This window comes from Athalia rosae, chromosome 6 (assembly GCF_917208135.1).
Source record: "Athalia rosae chromosome 6, iyAthRosa1.1, whole genome shotgun sequence".
Lineage (NCBI taxonomy): Eukaryota > Metazoa > Arthropoda > Insecta > Hymenoptera > Athaliidae > Athalia > Athalia rosae.
In genome coordinates this window covers 7,914,510-7,934,559 of record NC_064031.1, presented here as the reverse complement: position 1 = coordinate 7,934,559, position 20,050 = coordinate 7,914,510, and the positions used below count along the sequence as shown (strand labels likewise).

The 20,050-nt window shown below is 46.5% G+C and overlaps 2 protein-coding genes across 2 annotated transcripts; both read right to left on the bottom strand.

Moving 5' to 3' along the window:
- Positions 1–580: 580 nt before the first annotated feature.
- Positions 581–2,488, bottom strand: LOC125501453 (uncharacterized protein F54H12.2-like). The gene is made up of 2 exons (XM_048657456.1): positions 2,014–2,488; positions 581–1,608 (listed from the first exon to the last, which is right to left on the bottom strand). Exons 1-2 carry the CDS (start codon positions 2,486–2,488, stop codon positions 581–583), a joined length of 1,503 nt encoding a protein of 500 aa, XP_048513413.1.
- Positions 2,489–3,263: 775 nt separating this feature from the next.
- Positions 3,264–5,869, bottom strand: LOC125501452 (zinc finger MYM-type protein 1-like). The gene is made up of 5 exons (XM_048657455.1): positions 5,787–5,869; positions 5,378–5,712; positions 4,403–4,792; positions 3,881–4,291; positions 3,264–3,778 (listed from the first exon to the last, which is right to left on the bottom strand). The coding sequence occupies exons 1-5, from the start codon at positions 5,867–5,869 to the stop codon at positions 3,264–3,266; spliced, it is 1,734 nt and encodes a 577-aa protein (XP_048513412.1).
- Positions 5,870–20,050: the final 14,181 nt, after the last annotated feature.

The window sequence follows — 20,050 nt, the reverse complement described above, 5'->3', positions numbered from 1 at the left end:
TCCTCGTTTTTAGCGCCGTGTAAGAAGCAATATTCTTTGCTCCGATCTAATTTAGCGAACACGGGGCAATCGACGTCTTCCAAGTTCATGATTTTCCGCGAAGTGATGTCCTGTCCTGATATTTGGCTTTTTCCCGACCGCGTGTGATGATACAATGGGCATGGCGTGCGATTTCTCGTGAATTGATAGCAAGTTGATGCAGCGTTATGTCTCCTTCGAACCAATCGATCCCGTGATGATAACAGGTCACGTAATTGTTGACGGCACGCTCCTTCCCCGATAGATCGGTAAACGGGTATGGCGGTTGTACGAGCCAGTGAGAAAAGTACGGATTCTCGAGTGCTACTCATGCCACTTCTTTCGGCAAGAAACGTCCGTAAACATCCCTGAAGCCTTAGATAACTACGATAAAATCCATCGCTGATGAAGATGTTGTCGAGACGGTTAGAAGCACTTGACTGTTTTTCTCGAATACGAAACTGCCCTTTTTTAAAGTCGTCGAGCCGTACCACCCACTGTGCTTCTGTTCGGGCATGGTCCCAACACGTGTCGTCCCGTTTGTTTTATGTCAGCGTTCGGGCTAACCGCCGAAATCTGTGACAACCTGACGCGATGCATCGACTTCAATAATATTGTCGAATTCCGCGTACACGAAACAGTTAATAGTTTCTTTGAGTGCATCGTCGAAGCGTAATTCAATCCTGAGTGTTCCGTGTTTGATGAGTGACCAGTGAGACGAACAGTTGGCCGCAAGATCAGGCGTTAGGTCAAATGCTGTGAGACAATTTCCCATTTCGTAGTGTAGTCGTCCGATACCGCAGCCCTCGTTGAGAAAATGTACTCCGGTCCCAGAGAATAAAGTGTGATACGTGTCGACGCATACGCCGTTCTTTCCAAAGCTCGGTTGCAAAGCTTTCGAGGGTATTTGAATGCCGTCGACATACAACGATAGATAATTCAGCATGAAATGTTGAAAGTTGAAGGGATTCCGTTGTCTGTCACCGTTGAAAGCCTTGTTGCTGACTAGCCCCAAAATGACGCGTTTCGGTAGTTGTCCGAATATGATGTTGTCCAGCGTCTCAGCCTGCACGCCAGCATGAATGGTGAAGGCTTTGACTTCAACTCGGGTAACCGGATATTTTGCCGTACCCTTGGCTAGAGTTCTTGCATGAGCCAGCAATATACCTGGGCTGATTTTCACCCGGCGCACGAGTAAAGATGCTTCTAGAATATGTAGAGTATGCAGTGCTTTAGTTTCCATTAGGCAGAAGCTATCTCTCGAGCGTACCAGGCGTACTCGTAGTTCTACACCGTTGAGTAAAAACTTTTTCTGATCAAAGACGTCGCAGTGGAGATGTCCGATCAAATCTACGACGCGTCCGTTCCGCATGATTTCGTTGCGTTTGATGAAACCGTTCATTAAGGGTACGTCGTTTCCACGCGGTTCGCAAATATCTGTTTCGCCGTTCTTGTTATCGTACCACAGTCCAGCCGTAAGATGCGATTGTTTAGCGTTCGGTGCGTAATTCAGCAGCGTCTCTATGTAGGCGCGGTAGGCGTAAGAGTTGTTGGCTGGTGATACTGGTTTTGGATTGAAAAATATATCCACTTGATTGAACATTGAGTGAAGTAAGTTATTTATAGGGGTCACCCGTGGTGTAGTAGAAGCGTCCTTGCTCGCCGATGCGGTTGTTTCCTCTTTTGTTCGGCGTAATTGTACTCAGCATAGTGTGGGCAAGGTCGATGTACTCGTCACCGTGCCCCGGTACAGCGAATTCGATCGGAGAGTCATCGGTTAGAGACGAAACCGGCTTGTAGTGTATCCATTGTCCGCTTTCGATCGAGGTTTGTGTCGGAGGTACAGAGAATAAATCCAATTCGGATTTCGTGCACTCACTCGAGCGCGCGTGTAGAAAAGCCATCGTACGGATATAGTGCGACAAGTTACGCCGGTCCAAATATGTCCCTCACCGGTTCGTTTTTTGGAGTGTTTCTCTCGCCCTCTATTCTTACTTGACGCGGTACGGGACGTCTCCTTCTTCTTCTTGCTCTTCTTAATATTCGAATTCCTCTTTCGCCTGGTAACCTTTTGCGCTGCGACGAGACGATTAACGCGGGCGACCAACGACTGTCTCCTTGGTCCTGTGAGCGCCCCTTTATACCAGGAGCCCTGCATAAGATTGGTAAGTTTTTCTTGGGCCTTTTTCTGCAAATTACGCCCCGATTCTTTGGCCCGTGATTTGACAGCTTCTTTGAAGGGTACGTCGCTCTCCATATCAGCCATGATGTTCATCCCTGCTCGCAAGGCCTCCTTTCCAACGGCTTTTGCTCCACTTTCCAGTAACGGCAAAACTCTGCGCAATAATCCTCCCAAAAAACTACTGATACCGTGACCTCGTTGATGTGGCACACCGCGATAAAAAGATCCCGTACCACCACCACCACCACCTTTGAGTTGATTCTCATAATGTTCCGCGTAGTCAACCATATCGTCTGTTTCTTCGTCTTCTACCCCTTTCGTATCAACGAACACGTTTGAAGTGAAGCGTTACCGTCAGTGTCCCGTGATCGAATGGGATAGATTTTCCAGTGTGATCTTTTATATTAATCTCTATGGTGCGGAAGTTCGAGTAAAGCAGCGGTAGGTAGTGTGGCTGCGAGAAAATTTTCGTATCAGATTTGCCGCGTATTGAGTGTTGTTCCCCGCAGGCGTGTACGACTCGTAGAAGCGGAGCGTGTACATCATCGACTATACGGGGCTCGACGAGATCGCAGTAGACAAACATCTGACACGACGGGATGTTCGGCAGGATGAAATCTGACGATACATCCTGACTTGGAACCGAGTAGAAATCTTGTGAAAATGTTAGTGGATAATGAATTTCCGCGAGTCCCACCTCCCATTCACCACTTAGCACGATCACGCGTGGTAACTGCGTGATGTAGCAGCAGGAACGATTGTCCGGGAAAAAGGGGACTGAAAATAAGCTATTGCTCGGAAGTGTGATGTAAAAGTGGTCCTTTGCCATCGCACTGGCGTGTCTTGCGAGGTTCCGCGTCAACGTACGCAGAACGAATGACTGCGACGCAGCGCCGTGCCTAGCCCTCCAGGCACCTGGGGCAAGCTAAGAAAAACCGCCTTTTCGAATACAAATATTTTGATACCAACGATAAATCAATTGACAGTGGACCCGGTGGTTCGTCACTCCTACCGTATTTATAATGACTCCAAACCACTGTTCTTTTCATCCCATCGAAAGCCTTTACTCGAAACTTATTTTTCTTGCTTTCACTTTTGCAAAGTCTGCAATAAGCTCCTGATAGTCAATCAGATCACATAATTCGCCCTCAATGGATATGGTGGCTAATCCGACGAAGCGTTCCTGGCTCATTGTCGATCGCAGATAATTTTCAATAATGTTCAATTTCGAGAAGCTCCGCTCTCCTGACGCCACTGAAACGGGTAAACTCAATAATATCCGCAAGGCGATGACAACGTTGGGTACAATCGACAGAAGATCATTCTTCACGAGGTAATTCAAAACTTCAATTAGGGATTGATTCGCAGGCAAGATCAAAGCCAGATTAATAAGTTCGTCACACAGATCAATCCCATCAATATCCATGTGATCCCCATCTGTTAATGTTATCTGTAAATCCTTGCAGCTCTTCATTATTTCTTCTTTCATTGAAGACTTAAGAGCGTGAATATCATACAAGAATTTGAAATCATTGCTGTGTGCCTGTAGTTGTTGAAATCTCTCTCCAATCGATACCACTGCCGTATCAACAAAATAGTGAAGAAATTCTATTCGGAATTGTTTCTCCGGATTGTGCACACATTCATCTCGAGCTTCTTATTCGAAATTACGTTTTTTACCCCGAACGCGAACCGTGTTTTCAAGGGGAAATACTGGCTCTATCTCTACTTTAGATGCTAAGTCTCTCGCTTCGTGCAATATTCTAGAAAAGCTTTCTTCAGATCCATACTGCTTCAGAAAATCGATAATTTTGTTTGAGATGCTACAGCATTCAACTATATTCAAAGCAGGACTTTGTAATAATTGTGACGCGACATTGACTTTATTTAAAATATCGAACCAAATGATCACGCTACAAATGAATTTGAAATTCGCGATCGATTGGGCTAAGCACTTAGTCTCATATTTCAATGCATTATTATTTTTTTCATCGAGCGAGATTTCGACAAGTGCATCGTAGATCTCCCCAAGCTGGTAGCGCACGGGTTTGACGGCATCAACCCTACTTTCCCAACGCGTATCACTGACAGCTTTTGAAGTCAGAGATGGGATATGTTTTTTAAGCACGTTCCACCTACTCGTGGAACTCGAAAAAAAAACGTACCGCTTTTGAATAAGTTCAAAAAAGCCTGTAGTTTGACCTGTGGCCGCAGCAGCATCGCCAACTACGAGGTTGAGGGTATGAGCTGAGCAAGGGACAAAGAAAGCTCGAGGGTTTCTTTGCAGAATCCTATTTTGCACCCCAGAATGTTTGCTCTTCATGTTCGCCCCGTTGTCATAGCCTTGACCACGCATATCAGAAAAGGCAATACCCAAATTCTGTAGCTCATCAAGAATAACCTGTGTCAATCCTTTACCCGTGGTGTCAGTAATAGGGAGAAATCCAAGAAAATGTTCTCTTATTTCGAATTTTTGAGCCTTCTCATCATATGATACGAATCTGATGATGATGGACATCTGTTCAATACGACTTTTGTCGGGCGTGCAGTCCAATATGATCGAGTACCACTTTGCCTTTTTCATCATACCCACTATAGAGTCACGTATTTTTTTGGACATCAACGAAATAATTTCATTTTGAATTCTATTACTCAGGTAATTACACCGCGTCTCTTCGTTTCTGATGCGTAATACATGCTCGGCCATTATCGGATCGAATTTTGCGAACAGTTCTATGAGTTGCAAGAAGTTGCCGTTATTACGCTTGTACAGTTCATTCGAGCAACCGCGCAGTGCGAGAGATTGTGTGGCTAGATATTGTATGATACTGATTATACGCTGCAGAACATCACGCCAGTGCTCGATTTCTCGATTCAATACGCGCTCATGTTCTTTATCTACTGTATTTTCGGTTCGTAATCGATGGTGGAATTCTCTCCAATTTTTAGACGCCGTAAAATGTTTCACGGATTTTTCGTGGGATGCAAGATCTCGCGATATGTGCTTTCAATCAGAGAAACCGTTCGTGGGCCACTGTCCTAAGATAGGTTTTGAAAATAGAAGACAGCAAAAACAATATATACTATTTTGCTCTTTTGAGTAAATAAGCCAGCGTCGAGTGACTGTTTCGCCACTATTCAGATGCCGGGTATAAAACGCAGGTGAGAAACGCCTACCGTTCTCGACGGGAAAATCAAAATCTTCGAAATGTACAGGGCCTTTTTCAACAATTAACTGTCGAATTTTGCGATCAGTGATGGATGGCCACTTCGAAGGGTCAGAAAATATCACATCGTGAATAGCTCCTACATCGCCTGGCACGCAGTCCGCGCTTCCGCTAATCGATGAACCCAATTTTATACGTTTCGCTACTGGCTCTGAGTTTGCATTAGAACTTTTAGGATCTTCTATATCCATTGATATGTCAGGTTGCATATCCAAAGGTTTGGCACATGTCAGATCAGGATTTTTCATCAGCGGTGAAATGGCAATGGTATCAGGAATCGAACAACTTGTGACGAATTCATTGTCAGTTGTTCCATTTTCTGTAAGCTCTTTCTTACTTTCAGAGAAAAAAGCATTCACCTTTTTATTTTTTTTTTTAATGCGGCCTCTTTGGCGAGGAGCATTTTTTTGTATTCCCAACCGGATTTTTTCTTGCGCTCCATGCTAGAAAATATTGAAATATGTCAGTTATATTCTATACAAAATTTGGCAACGTAGATTAGATTTGTGGGAGCAAGAACAATCCGGATATATATCAAATTAGGTCAATACAACGTTTGTAAGCCCTGATATTGAATTTCCAAAAAGGAATTATGAGTACATCAGTATATGCGCTCTTGCTATCACAATGGCAATACCAAGCGCTGCAGTGGCAGAACCAAAGAGGAGTGGGCGAGGTGAGTGGTATGGCACTATGGTGAGTGATGAGATGGTGGCAGTACAAAGCGTTGTATAGTGTGACAGGCGTCGATGCACCACCTGGGCGGATGTGCTCCAAAGCGCACTGGCTGTTTTTGAAATATAGTATACAGGGTGAGTTTTTTATCTTGAGACATCCAAATATCTCAACAAATACGCATCATACAAAAAAATGTTCGAAGTCAGAACTGTTGGATCTTAAAGGGGAAGATTGACTCTGTAAAAATCAACCCCCCACCCCAACCCCCAAATGCGTAAGGGGTAGTAACTTTAAAATTTCAAATGGAAACCCTTATTTTTTATTGCAGATTCGAATTTGACATAAAAAAATACACAAGTTTTGTTGGAAAATTTTTTTTTCGATTCGAGACAGATAGCGCTTGAATCACGAAAAATCGAAATTTCGATTATTCCAAGAAAGGCGCTCTAAATTGAAGATAAGGAAGTACGTGTTGAATGTTTTCAGTAGAATAGTCCGATTGTGCATAGTTCCACATCAATCGCCACAACCGATCTCAGCGATACCCAGGAACAAGGACCTGGACTCATTGTCAGTAGTTTTCTGTTCCCTTCGGGGTGCTTGTTTTCAGTGAGTCCCCTCGTCTCTCACTATCGGGGTGCTTGTTTTCGAACGATTTTTCACATTCAGTGTTCAAAATGGTACTCAAAGTGGAAGGTCACCATTTGGAGTACAAGCGCTATCTGTCTCGAATCGGAAAAAAAATTTTCCAACAAAACTTGTATATTTTTTTATGTCAAATTCGAATTTGCAATAAAAAATAAGGGTTTCCGTTTGAAATTTTAAAGTTACTACCCCTTACGCATTTGGGGGTTGGGGTGGGGGGTTGATTTTTACAGAGTCAATTTTCCCTTTCGAGATCAAGCAGTTTTGATTTCGAACATTTTTTTGTACAATGCGTATTTGTTGAGATATTTGGATGTCTCAAGATGAAAAACTCAAACTGTTTATACCATAAAACGTGTGAGCCTCAGCAGTCAGCCCTCACGCGTAACATTACTATGGAGTATAAATACTATGATAACTCTTGGTCGGATCACCTGCAGAAAATCCGAGCAACTCGTGTCAACAAACGATAAACTGCAAACTGCTGGTATGCTTATTATGAATCTGAAAACTGAAAGAAGAAAACCACGGGGGCAGCCAGCCAAGGGCGCCTTCGTGCTGCACGGCGCCTGGGGCAGCTGCCCCTTTGCCGCACCTCTAGGCACGGCGCTGCTGTGACGACACCGTTGATCCAGTCTTTTATCTCTTTTTTTCTTCAATTTTGGAGGGCATCGCCATCGGGACCTCTTCCCTCGATAGGCTGAAGCTCAGGTTCGTAGAAAGTACCGTCAATTTCTTCGCCGGAGAGATCCTCTAATACATAGACAATCAGTGCGCGAGCGAGTACTCGGAAAATTTTGAACAATTCTTCGCTCCATTTTGCCTCGTAGCCTTTCTGAAAAGTTCCTTTGGTTTTGCTGATTCGCAAGATATCGTTTTCGCGAAATTGGGGTCTGTCGATACGACGTGCTGGATACCGCTTCTGCATGTAAGCCCGCGCTTTTGCAGCGTTCTCTAGCGTCACCTCGGCAGGGGACATACCGATACTCGAGTGACGTGTCTCGTTGTACGCTTGAACGATGAGTGGTAAAACGTCTACGTAGCGCTGACTATTTTTATGCGTAAAATGACGCCAAAGTCGCTCCTTGAGTGTGCGATTGAAGCGTTCGACGATTGCCGCTTTAATATCGGGATTGCGGGTGGTGCGATATCGTATGCCGTTGTCCGTAAGAAGCTTTTGAAATATTCGTCCGACAAACTCCTTACCCTTGTCGGTCTGCAGTAAAACAGGTCTACGTGGGGTTGTGGTTAGCACGTGTTAAAATCCTTCCGCTACGGAATTGGCTGTTTCACACTTCAGGGGTACGACTCAGGCGTATTTGCTCAAAACGTCGATGACCACCAGCAAATAGCGATGTCCGTTATTCTTTCTTCTTATCGAGCTCAAATCGGCCAGATCAGCCTCCCACATGTCGTCGATGTTGGGAACGTCGTATCTTGCTCTTTCAAAGTTTCTTCGCACGGATTTGTGCAAAGTGTACGTATCCTGTGCAGCCAGCCATTTCTTCACCATCGCTAGAGTCTTTTCGCCGCGAGCCGCTCGTTCCAGATTTCGTGCACCCGCGTAGCCCGCAGGGTGTGCTGGGTCGTAATAGATCTCTTCCAGCATTTGCATCACTTCGGAAAGCGCAGTCTTTTCCAATTTCGTACTCCCAAATAGGGGGATCCCGGAGACACGTTGGTCTCTTTCGAACGATTACGCGTTACTGGAACTTGAGGCTGCGGGCTAGCCGTCTCATCGGTTTTATCGCTGGTGGTGGTGATGACGGGTCTTCTCCTTTTCGGAACGAGGCTTCTTCGCATCTCGTCAAACGATCGAATAGTTTTCCAAAATTCATCATTTCCCACACACTCTCGCGACGCATCAATCGCGTGGAGAAACCGTGCAAACTGTATGCTTCCTGCGGAATCAAATGTCTTTCTCGAGCGCATCGTGTAATTGATCAGATCGACAATATTTGTACCGGGAATGATGACTCCGTCGATTGAAACAACACTGGACACATCCCATCCTAAACGCGCAGATGTTTCGTCGCTCATCGTCAGCAATCGCATCAAAAGTCCCGCTTTCGCAGCATACCTGTTCGGAACAGCGTCTACTATCTTATGATACTCCCGTTTCACAACCGCTCTCGGTATTTCGTTGGGTAATCGGCTCGCCGTGTTGCTTTCTCCGTTATCGCGAATCAGAACTTCCAACGGCTTTCTATCCTCGTTTGCAAAAAATAAATACCGCTGCATCGCTTGCTGGTAGAGTTTCCACTTTTCCGCGTTGTCCTCCGACTTTGAGTTCAAGATAACTCTCATCGCCTGGTCCGGCGGTGTAACTTCCGCAGTCGTATTCTCGCTGACGCGACGTCGAAACCTCTCAATTGTATCCGCCGGTATTAAAACCATCTTCTTTGCATGCTCCATTCTCTCTCTCTGTGATTTTTCTTTTTACTTCGAAAACAGACTAGAAGCCAAAGTCCCTAATATCGGTGCGAGTGAGAGAGTCAGAAATCCGTTTCCTCGTTGAAGTAAAATTTTTTTCTTACTCTTCCAACGACCTTGCTTTTTGGCCAGTTGACGAAGCGTTTGCTTGTGTTGAACGAGACGGGTTTTCTGGGCGCCCGACAGTTTCACGTTCCCCAGCAAGACATTGAGAGCGCACTCGCAAATATCTCTCACCAACGTTTTGTCAGCGGTACGGAGCAAAGCCAATTTTTGAGTAGGATTTAGTTTTTGCAGAGCCTGCAGAACGACGGTGTTTGTCTTGCCAAAGCTGGCACTGCTTCCCCGACGACTTCCTCATGGCATCATAGCTGAATGACTGGGACTCTACCCGTTCCGTTCGACTTTATATCCTTTTTCGGAACGTATACGTAGTGTTTCTCGTCCGTAGGAAATATTTTCGTCCGAAAGCGACAGTTTTCAGGGGTCGTTTGTTTCAAGTCGAGTAGCAGATATCCGTGTGGAATGGCCGTAGCATCGTGATAGGCTTCTTGAAGGAACCGAGGGTTCTCTGGACAGACCTGACGCGCGAGATGTTGTATCTGACCACGGTCCCGAGGATTTTTGAAAAATACTATATAGTTCGCGTTTAACGAAATGTCGTGTTGACCGTGTCCTTAGTGAAATAGATTTTGCGTGATGTAAAAGACGCTGAGGTTTTTGTGGTGGCAAACTTTGGTGAATAAATCGACGACTACGTTGTTGGACGCTTCGCGCATCAGATCGTCGATGATCAGCAGTTTAGGACTCTTGTCGCCGTCGTAGTCAGTGTGTTGCGGTAAACCCTCACGATATTCTATACCACTGGTGGATTCGTACAACGGTTGCCATTCGTCGTAGTACCAGATGACGCGAGTGAATTTCGCATCGCACATCCGTTCACAGTGTTTTAAGAAAGTCTTCACGAAATTGGACTTTCCACAGCCCGATGGACCTGCAACGATGGCAGAGAACGGATGCTTCCAACGTGTATCCAGAGTCATCGTCTAGCGTCGCTTCGCTATAAGAAGGATACGGGTGAATCAGATTTCTGCAAACATAGTCCTATCGACTGTATTAGCTCGTATTGCACGCGGTGGCGGCGGCGTGCTGGCCATGAGCTCGTACCAGCACACGTCTACGGATGAGCTGGATGTACCCTGATACGCCGAGCCAAAACCGACATTTCGCTACAGCGTGACTACAGACTAATTGCGATCCCCGTATCGAGTTATGTGTACGTACGTACATTGTCAGTGTTTATTAAACTCTGTCTCACCTTTGGCGGAGTCTTGATGCGATTGAGATTGCTTGTCCGTGTATTTCTTCTTCTTCTCCTTCTTCTTCTTCTTGTTCTTGTTCTTCTGCTTCTACTTTTTCTCTTCCTTCTTAGTCGTGACCTCGATTGTCTCCGGTGAATCTGATTCTGATCGTGTCGCACCCCGGCCGCTGTACTTAGTATATGCCGAAAAGCTGAATGAAGTTGACGCCAGGGAGGGTAGAAACGAGGTCTTGGATCATTGACGTGATGTACCTAAATTTTATTCGTGAAGAGAAAGGTCGAGCGAGAGCGAGCCTCACGAAGCATGCGGTCCTCATTCCACGTGCCTGAGGACGACTTGTTTACCCCCCGTTTCCGTCTTTGTACCCGTACGGGAACGTATCGAATGAATTCGGGCGGCGGAATCTCTTGACGAAGACGGGTTTGCAGATTTTCGTCTCCGTTCGCGTGACAACATCGTGCAATGCGGTCCGACGAATAGCGTGGTATTCCAGACGCACGGGATCCACTGATTCCACCACTATCCTCCTAATTGCCGAAAAGTTAATGCGTTCCTTGCTATCGTGATTCAGCGTAATGCCTTTGATTTTACAAATTTCCGTGTCGCTGCCGTCAGGGCGCCGTACCATAAACGCGTAGAATTTCGCACCCCCCGAAACAAACGCGTGAATGAAGGAGCCCTTACCGTATGCCTCCAATTCGTCCGTGAGATCACCGAGGAAATTTCCTGTTGGCGGTTCGTACTCGTTCGGATCGAGCATGTTTCGCCGGTAAATTACGGAATCCGTATCGTAATAGAGTACGCGTCTATCGAGTAGTTCGAGATACTCGTACAATTTTAAGCGAGCCTGGGCAGTCGTATACGCGGCGATAACGACGTTGGATAGAGGCGACGGTTCAACGCTTTGCGCGGCGTGTGACCAGTTAACGTACAGTACGGTATCGTTTACTATCAATATGCCCGATACCTCGACTTCGGGGTTGGTGATTAATTCCAATAGTTGCTGGCGCGTATTCACTATCTCCATTTCCGTCATATTTTCTCGCTGTCCGAACTTCCCCAAAACGAATTCAGGCATAACTTAGACACGGAGCGCAGACCGGGATTCTTTGAAATTCTAGAACGGTCTAGCCGAATCCCTTCTACTCTCTCGTACTCGTCGAGATAATCATTACGCCATGCCTCGTCCTTGCAATCGGCAGGCCAGTCACTGGCCCCCTGCTTGATTTTAAGGAACGTGTCTATATACTGCGCAAAATGGCCACCTTGCCGAGTGGAAGAATCAAAAGAAGTAATCTGAAACTGCCAGATGTCCAGAATCTTTAAAATCCGGTAGCCCTTCTCTACGGCTTTTTTCAATTCGTCGGATACCCACGTACCCTCGAACTCCGGCTGTTTTTCTTCGCTATGCCGACAGCCGTTTTGTTCGAGGTTCTCGCAGCACGTACGACACAAAGCAAACATCAATTTTCCGTGCATACGCACCGGCAAGACTGGGTGGTATAGGTTTTGAGGCGGTAAGACCGTACACTTCACCAAGCCCTCGACCCTTGCTATGTCCGTACCACCCGTCCCCGTTAACATGCGGCACTCGTCACCCACGTAGACGACTGGATGTCCCACCGGGTATCGACCGTTCTTACAGACGTAAGGGTAAAGCGAGCACACGTCGACATAGCGTATCTACTCGGTCGCGACTCCGTCCGCATCCGTTTTTACCTGGTGATAACACGATGTGTTACCTGTACGTCCGCCATAGAAAGCATCCCGCGGGTTTAAAGACTCGGTACGCGAGTTGGTCGAGTGACTCGCAATGTACGCCCTCATCTCAGCATTGTTTTTCAGGAGACGATCGAAGACGCATTCCCACATTTCGGTTACGTGGTATCCCAGTGCGGTCATCCGGGCAGTTTTCGCGACGGTCTCTTCGTGACACTTGTCGAGCGACACTCCGCTCACGGAACGGCGATCGCGACTGATTTTGAAACAATTACGGCAGCCATGCCAGATACACCCGTGAAATTCAAAAACTCGCCGCACGCCATCAGGTGTTACGCAATACCCGTCCACCGCACGTCCCGTCTCGGGTACTCTGAACTCGCGCGAATTACCGGCATGATGGATGACTAGCTGCAACTCGTGTTCCACCCATGCTAACCAGTCTAAAGCCTTTTGCGAATGGTTATCAGCGAAGCGATATTCTCCCACCGGTAGGATGCCTATACGCTCCGGCTGTAAAAAGTTTTTCCGAAAGACCGCGAAGCACGCGGACGCTATGGTTGTACTCTCGGTGAAGGGGCACACTTTGCCGCTTTTCAAAAATATATTTCGAAATGCGATACACGCGCGACGGAGAATGTCTACATTCGACCTACAGTACTTTATAAGCTCCCGGTCGAAGTCAAAGCTGTAACCCTGTTCTTGTGCCTCGTGGTACCAGTCGTAAAATTCTTTTCTCGTCTCGCTGCTCATGGTGTCCGGTGAGTACATTTCGACGGGTGGTAGCACGCCCACGTAGCCCACACGCTGCGGTGTGTTGAAAAGATGCGGAAAGAAGCCTTTAACCGTGCTATTCGGAAGTCCGAAAGCCTTTGGCAGTGACCCGAGAGACATCGGCATGTATGCCAAGGAGTCGAGGAATCGCGTATGCCCAGTCTCCATCATAACGATTCTACTTCCGTTCAGAATTACCTTCGGAGGAGTTTTGTTGTTTTCAACGAGATAGCGTAGAATAAACTGCGCGTCGAACCCGCGTGCATTGTGCACGATGCATATTATTCGCGAAAAATTTTGGACGGGTCTTGTCGCTAGTTCTACCGATTCCCTGACGGGATCTCTTTGAAAAATAAACTCGCGCACGAGACCGCAAGCCGAACAGCCTGAGGTTACTTCAGCTTCACCGATACACTCCGTACACACCTGCTGTGCCACGCAGAGATTCGGAATATGGATATTGGTCGAGGTGTCCCCAACGATTGGGACATTCTGCTGCGTTTCGAAATCATAGAATATGAATATAAAGCGACCGGGCTTGTCCACGCTTTTCAACGGTGCCATGTAACAGAAGTGATTGTAAGAACATTGACAGCCACGTGTACTGCAGCAACGTTTGTTACAGCTATGTGATCTGCTGGTGGTGAGATCCACGAGACGCGAGCAATCGGTACATATGCGCAACGAAGCACACACGGTACGTCGTGGGCTTATAGACCCAACTTGACGATGCTTTTGAGAACAATTCTCTCCGCGAAAACCGCGCCCACAATCCGAACACTTGACCTCACCCAAGTCCAGTTCACAGGGCGGCCTGTTGGAACATTGGGGACAACGGTTCGAACAGCGATGTTCGAGAGGTCTGTTAAAACTCTTGTTACATGGCATGCAAAAGAATTTACCAGCAGCAGCAGCTGTGACGTTTGTAATTAGGCTATAATGTCTCTCCTCGGGATCGTACAGTAAATTGACGCGGTAACTAACTTCGACCCCCGAATCTACCAGAGAGATAGAGCCGTCGTAAAATATCTCATCGCCGCTACCCAACTTATTCATTTCGAATAAGATCAGCGCTATCCCTTCTTGCGCCAAGTTTTCCTGATAGCGGGAGATTTCATAAACGCCGCATCCTTCTTTTGGAATTTGGACATTACTTTTCGCTGTTAAATGCTGCGCTCCGCTACGCTGGAGAGCAGAATGAGGGAATCGGATGGCCTCGTAACGCTGATGTAATTCTCCGCTACGTACGGCACCCCGTTTAGCATGCGCTATACCGATTACTATTGCACGCGCTAGACACATACCGTCGTTGTTGCTGATATTTATAATCGACCTCTTGTTGGTCAGAGCCCTGTTATTCCATACTGTTTTGCCGCGCCCTGCCGGGACTTTGACCGTGTGCACAGTCACCGTATACAATTTGTCCAGCCCGAATTCGGACGCGCTTTGCGTCACGCTGGAAACCAGTTTCCAGAAATCGCTATACGCGGAGTCGCGAACCGGACGAAACGATAGCCATGCAGCCCCCTGATTAAAACTTTCTGCACTGAAGGTGAATCCTATATAATCACCGCTTTGACATTTTCCCGTAGGATAAGTATGTAAATCTTTAAAGGCACCTTCCAGCCACTCTACGGGGTTTACCTCCGGATCCGGTAGTTGAAGCTTAACAACAAGTTCGCGTCCGTCTATTTCGAACCGTCGGATATATTTGCGCGTTTCGCCCACTATCGAAAACCTATTCCCCAGGACCTGTGAAACAGGACCGCTCGCTGCGTAAGGCTCATTCTCGTTCTCGACCCTTTCCGTAATTTCTTCAACGGCTTCGTCCTTATCCTCGTTATCCTCGTCTTGATTTTCGTCGTCGTCATCATCATTTTGCCGGGTGGTGCTGAGTCTTATGCCGGAGGAACTAGCACCTTCGTTAACGCGAAAAGGTTTCCTAGATCCACCGGTTTGAACACGGGTGTAAGTGCTTCCTTCTCTGACGTCGGTTCGCGTGATTCCGAAACCGCGCGAGTCTACTGATTCATAGAATATAACAAAAAAAGCCTTGAACTATTTTTCACTCTTTTGATTGTTGAAGAGGCATGCGGACGAAAAGCGAAAAAATTCAAAACGTGCGCACACCAAATGAATACCCGCATAGCATTATCGTCAATATTCGGGCGATTCTCGGTCGAAAACAATTGACCAAGTCAGTGTAGATATTCCACTGTCAATGCTCAGAGTTGAACCCCTTGACTCAGCATCATCCTCGTCTGTGGACACGATACATTTTATCACGTTTAGATGTATATCTATGCAATGGTACGCGCCTCGTCAAGAAAAAAGCCAAGACTTCTATGATTCTGGGATGGAAGTACGTGATTTGATGCGGGTACTCGACGGATAAACACACACACACTTTTCAAATAAGCTTTATTGCTACTCACCCTCTGGAACATTCACCTCCTCAATCACTGCAGCACCTGGTGCCTGAGGCAAAAGAACATTCGGAAGCACTTCACCCACATATTCATTCTCTTTACAGTTTTCGTCATTTTCCTCACTTTCGATATTATAGTCACCACTATCATCACTCCGGTCACACTCGGAGCATTGTTCAGATAACACTTTATCATCTTCCTCCTCTTCTTCTTCATCATCTTCTTCCTCTCCTTCATCATCTTCTTCTTCTTCGTATTCTTCTTCTCCTTCTTCTTCTTCTTCATCCTTTTCTTCTTCTGCTTCTTCTTCTTCTTCTTCCTCGTCACCCACCTCGTTTCGACGGACGTTTTCATCCCCATACTGACCCCCGTCTTCTGTGCAGAACTCCTCGAATTTAGCGATTTCCATCAGTTCGCAAACTTGCTTCGGATCGTCTGCCTGCTCAGGTGTTACTTCTTTTTCTTCTTCTCCGACACCGTCATCAAGACGGTCCTCCCCGATGTTACTCAACTCCATCGCTTCGCAAATATACGCTGCCTGGGCAAGCGACTCATCCGTTGACTTGTCGTCGTTCAACATAGCCATCAGCCCTGTCAGAAGGGAAAATAACATGCGATTCAGGTTGTTTTAAATTTTTCCGTTGCAGCGGCATACAGAAAGAGAGTAATGTGATTTTTGCAATATTGAAAAACGACATGTACTTACCAGAACGTTCTACGTATCCCCTCATCAAGGGTTCCAGAACAGCAAGGTCCGCGGTACCACGCCTTCTGACTATGTCTACCACGATCGCCAAGCACTCGATTGAATTGCCAAACACACCGGCGGCGTGCATTCGCGCTATCACTCGCTCACCACATACCGTCAGGAGCCATCGCACTTGCCGCAACAATTGCGCTGAAGACATTCGAACAAGAGAACGTCGCCATCGAAGATCGCATTAACGATCGATTAAAGCACTTTGACGACAAGCTGAGCTTTGAACCTTAAGCACGACTGTTCGGCACAGTTTCACGATACCAGACATGATGAGAAAATTTAAAAAGTCTGTAAGACAGAGAGCTGTTGACTGCCACGCAAAATGTCTAAGACTGACAGTTCCTTCGCCGTATCGATCCATTTATGATCTTCCTGGATCTAGGAGCCAAGGAGGAGCAGGGATGATTCGGGGGTGTTAACGCATTTTCCCATAGTAGTCCAAAAGCCTGGCATATGGGCATCAATGAGTTTCAAGATGGGTACGTACACGTGTGAATAAAATCTGCGTAAGCTCCTCATGGGAACGACATAAGATGGGAAAACTCCTTCGCTGCCGATTCCGGAGGTGCGTCCTAAACCCGTCAACCCATAACTGATAATATTGTGTGAGAGGCTTTTACAGGGAATTTTTTAAATTTCAGCCTTTGCTATTACTGCACCTCTCTATCCCAACCATCTGCCGCCGTTAGTTTTTATAAAATCGTTACCAAATACATTGACCACACGACTGTTGCAGCGTACAGAAAATCTCGTGATGGTCATCGTCACCCGTAATCGAAACGCTACCGAGCACCTTAATTCTTGTCCGATGTTTTGTATTAAAATTGCACAGGTGCCCGAGACCATTAAGTTACGTTCATGACACTTTCTTAGAAAGTGTAAAACTTCGACGATAAATTGAGAGGATGACCGATTCCTTCGTACGTCCGTCCGTACAACAATCGTTGTTGACCGCAACAAGTTCACGAACGAGCGTATTGATTGTGCAACAGATGATGTGCATAAAAGCCGCGGGTGGTAGAAAATGACCGTTACACAAAGGGGCGCGTTCTCGGTAACTTTTATGACTTGCAAGCCGACAACCCTTTGGACGCGCCGGTGCCCATGTCATTCGTCACCATGCACTTAAGTCCAAGCGCCGAGACTAGTGAGATAAAACGATGCCGCGTGGCCGGCGTGAGATCGGATGTAACGGATTTTTCCACATTTCGTATATTGCTTCCATTAGGCAAGCTGGTAACTATCCAGCTGACATGATTGACGGGCACCAGCCGTCACAGCAGCGGTATACGCGGGTGGTAAAGTGTAACAATCGGACTTGCATGTAAGTGGGTTTAAACTCGCGGGTGTATATAACGACTAGCCAATGGTACTGGGTAACGAGTAAGACGCATCGTAATCATCATCATATTCAACATATAAACAACATGGGATCCCCGACAGAGCTCAGTCTTGCAGTTGTCGTAAAAGTATCAACCACTAGCGATGGCCACATCCAAATCCACTCCACCAATGGGCAACGCCAGTAGGATATTCAAAACATTCGCCAGAGCACTGAAGAAATCTGAAAAGAATCTTCTCTTTTACGAAAAAAGTAAACGTCGGGCTCGGACTGCGAACAGACGAACAATTTGAACCAATCATCAGATTGATCAGCAAGCGTCATCCACAGGAATCACCTTCAAACCATCAACGTGGTCGAGACTCGCTGATTCGTTGGATGAGATATCTGATTATTTCAAATTCGACTGTAACGAGGGTGCTCAGTGGCCGGACGAGCGAATTAATCTCGGTGAGTGTACCGTGAAGTTCACCTCAGCTCATGGAAAACGCGCAGTCCGATTCGATGTGTCGGATGGTATATAAGACTACGCGCCATGCGGAACATTAAAGAATGAAAAAGATACGAACAACTGTGATTTGGACACCACACACCCCCATGCGAAGCGTCAAAAACTCTATCGCCCCTCCATTGAAATGCAGAAAACAACGTTCGACGGTCTGAAGTCAGTGTTTGTCTGCGTGGAGGAACGGATTCAAAGACTCGAAAGAATAACTGAAAACGTTAATCGGTGCAAGCTGCTGTTCGTGCAACACGTAGCAGCAAAATTAATATCCTCGGGACTAAGGGAACCATCTTTTCTTCGTATCGCTCAGGCACTGAACACAGAGTTCGAAGCCGCGACAACAAGCATCAGATCTCAAACGCTGCAAACATTCGCCGAGCATTATCTCGATATCACTCTACTGGAAATGACCAAATTGTTCCCGTCTTATCTCGTCGCCGAAATTAAGCGGTCCATGGAGCAAACCACTTGAAGCCGGAAAGAAAATTTTTCCCAAGACACGGAAACTCACGGTTACATCTACTTAAACAGTATTCACGATGGCCTAGTCAACCTCAGTGACGACATCGTCATCCTGTTCACACGTCGCCGTACAAATCATTCCATCATCCGACAATAGAACACATACCCGGTGAGCTGTTTCGACTGACCAGCATCCATGGGACGCCATTGAAAAACAACCGGAGCCTGACCCAAAAATAGCCATCGGCGCCGCGGAACATGAACAAGTTAGAACTTCGTTACGGTGAGGTGTAGTGGGTGTGTGGGTCATTTACTTTGTTCTGCTGATTATTATGGCCCTTTGGGTGGCGACTGTGATAGTAGAAAACAAGACACTTGTAATTGCGAGAAAAACAATCTCGTAACGACACAATGCATTGTTTACTCCACATAACATTATTCAAGGGTATTATTTCTACTTGATCTAAACACCCAATGTTGTACAAATTCATATTCATTACTCATTTACCGATGAAACGTTAGCTTCACATATAATCACCAGAAACTATTGTACTCATTTCTTACGAAACCCACGAGGTCGAATAAAATATCAATTGTGAGTTTTTTAAAAACACGTGTCGACCCAGAGTTTTACTACTTGTTTCCTTTCTTCTCACCCCTTAACACCTACCAATATACTTTGCGACGGACTCAGTCACCTGCTCGAACAGGTACGCAACTCATCACCCAAATAATCAACGCAAACACCCACCCTCTGTCAACAACAGGACGGGGCGAATACCACCATCCCATGCCCCCAAAAAAAAAGCCAGCGTGACGTCACCAGCCCCACAAGAAGGCCCCAAACAGAAAAAAAAGAGTGAGACGCCGGCAAAAGACCCGACGAAGAGAAAGATGCCCGAAAAAGACCCCGGCGGAGGAGTGGGGGTAGACGCCCGATAACCCCTAGGCGAGGGGATGGCGCCATAGGGGGAAAAGAAGGGGGTTTGTTGTGACGCCCCATACCCGACCCTATCTACTCACGAGTGATGCCCAACTCCTTCGGACTTCGAAAAGTTTTTGATCCAACAAATGATGGGCGACTCTATCGGACTTTGAAAATTTTCCGATTCAACGAGTGATGCGCAACCCAGTCGAACTTTGAAAATTTTTCAATCCAACAAGTAATGCGCGACCCTTTTGGACTTTGGAAATTGACTGATCCAAAGAGGGATGCGCCACTTCCTCGGACTTCGAAGATTTTTCGATCCAACGAAGGATGCGCGACTTTTACGGACTTCAGAAATTTCCCAATCCAACAATGGATGCGCGACCCTTTTGGACTATGGAAATTTTTCGATCCAACGAGTAATGCGCAACCTTTCAGGACTTTGAAAATCTTTCGTTCCGACGAGGAATGCGTGACTCTTCCGACCCTCGGAATTTTGATTCAACGAATGATGCGCGACTCGTTTCGACTCCGGAGATTTCTCGATTCAACGAATGATGCGCGACTTTTTCGGACTTTGAAAATTTATCGATCCAACGAGTGATGCGCGACTCCATCGAACTTTG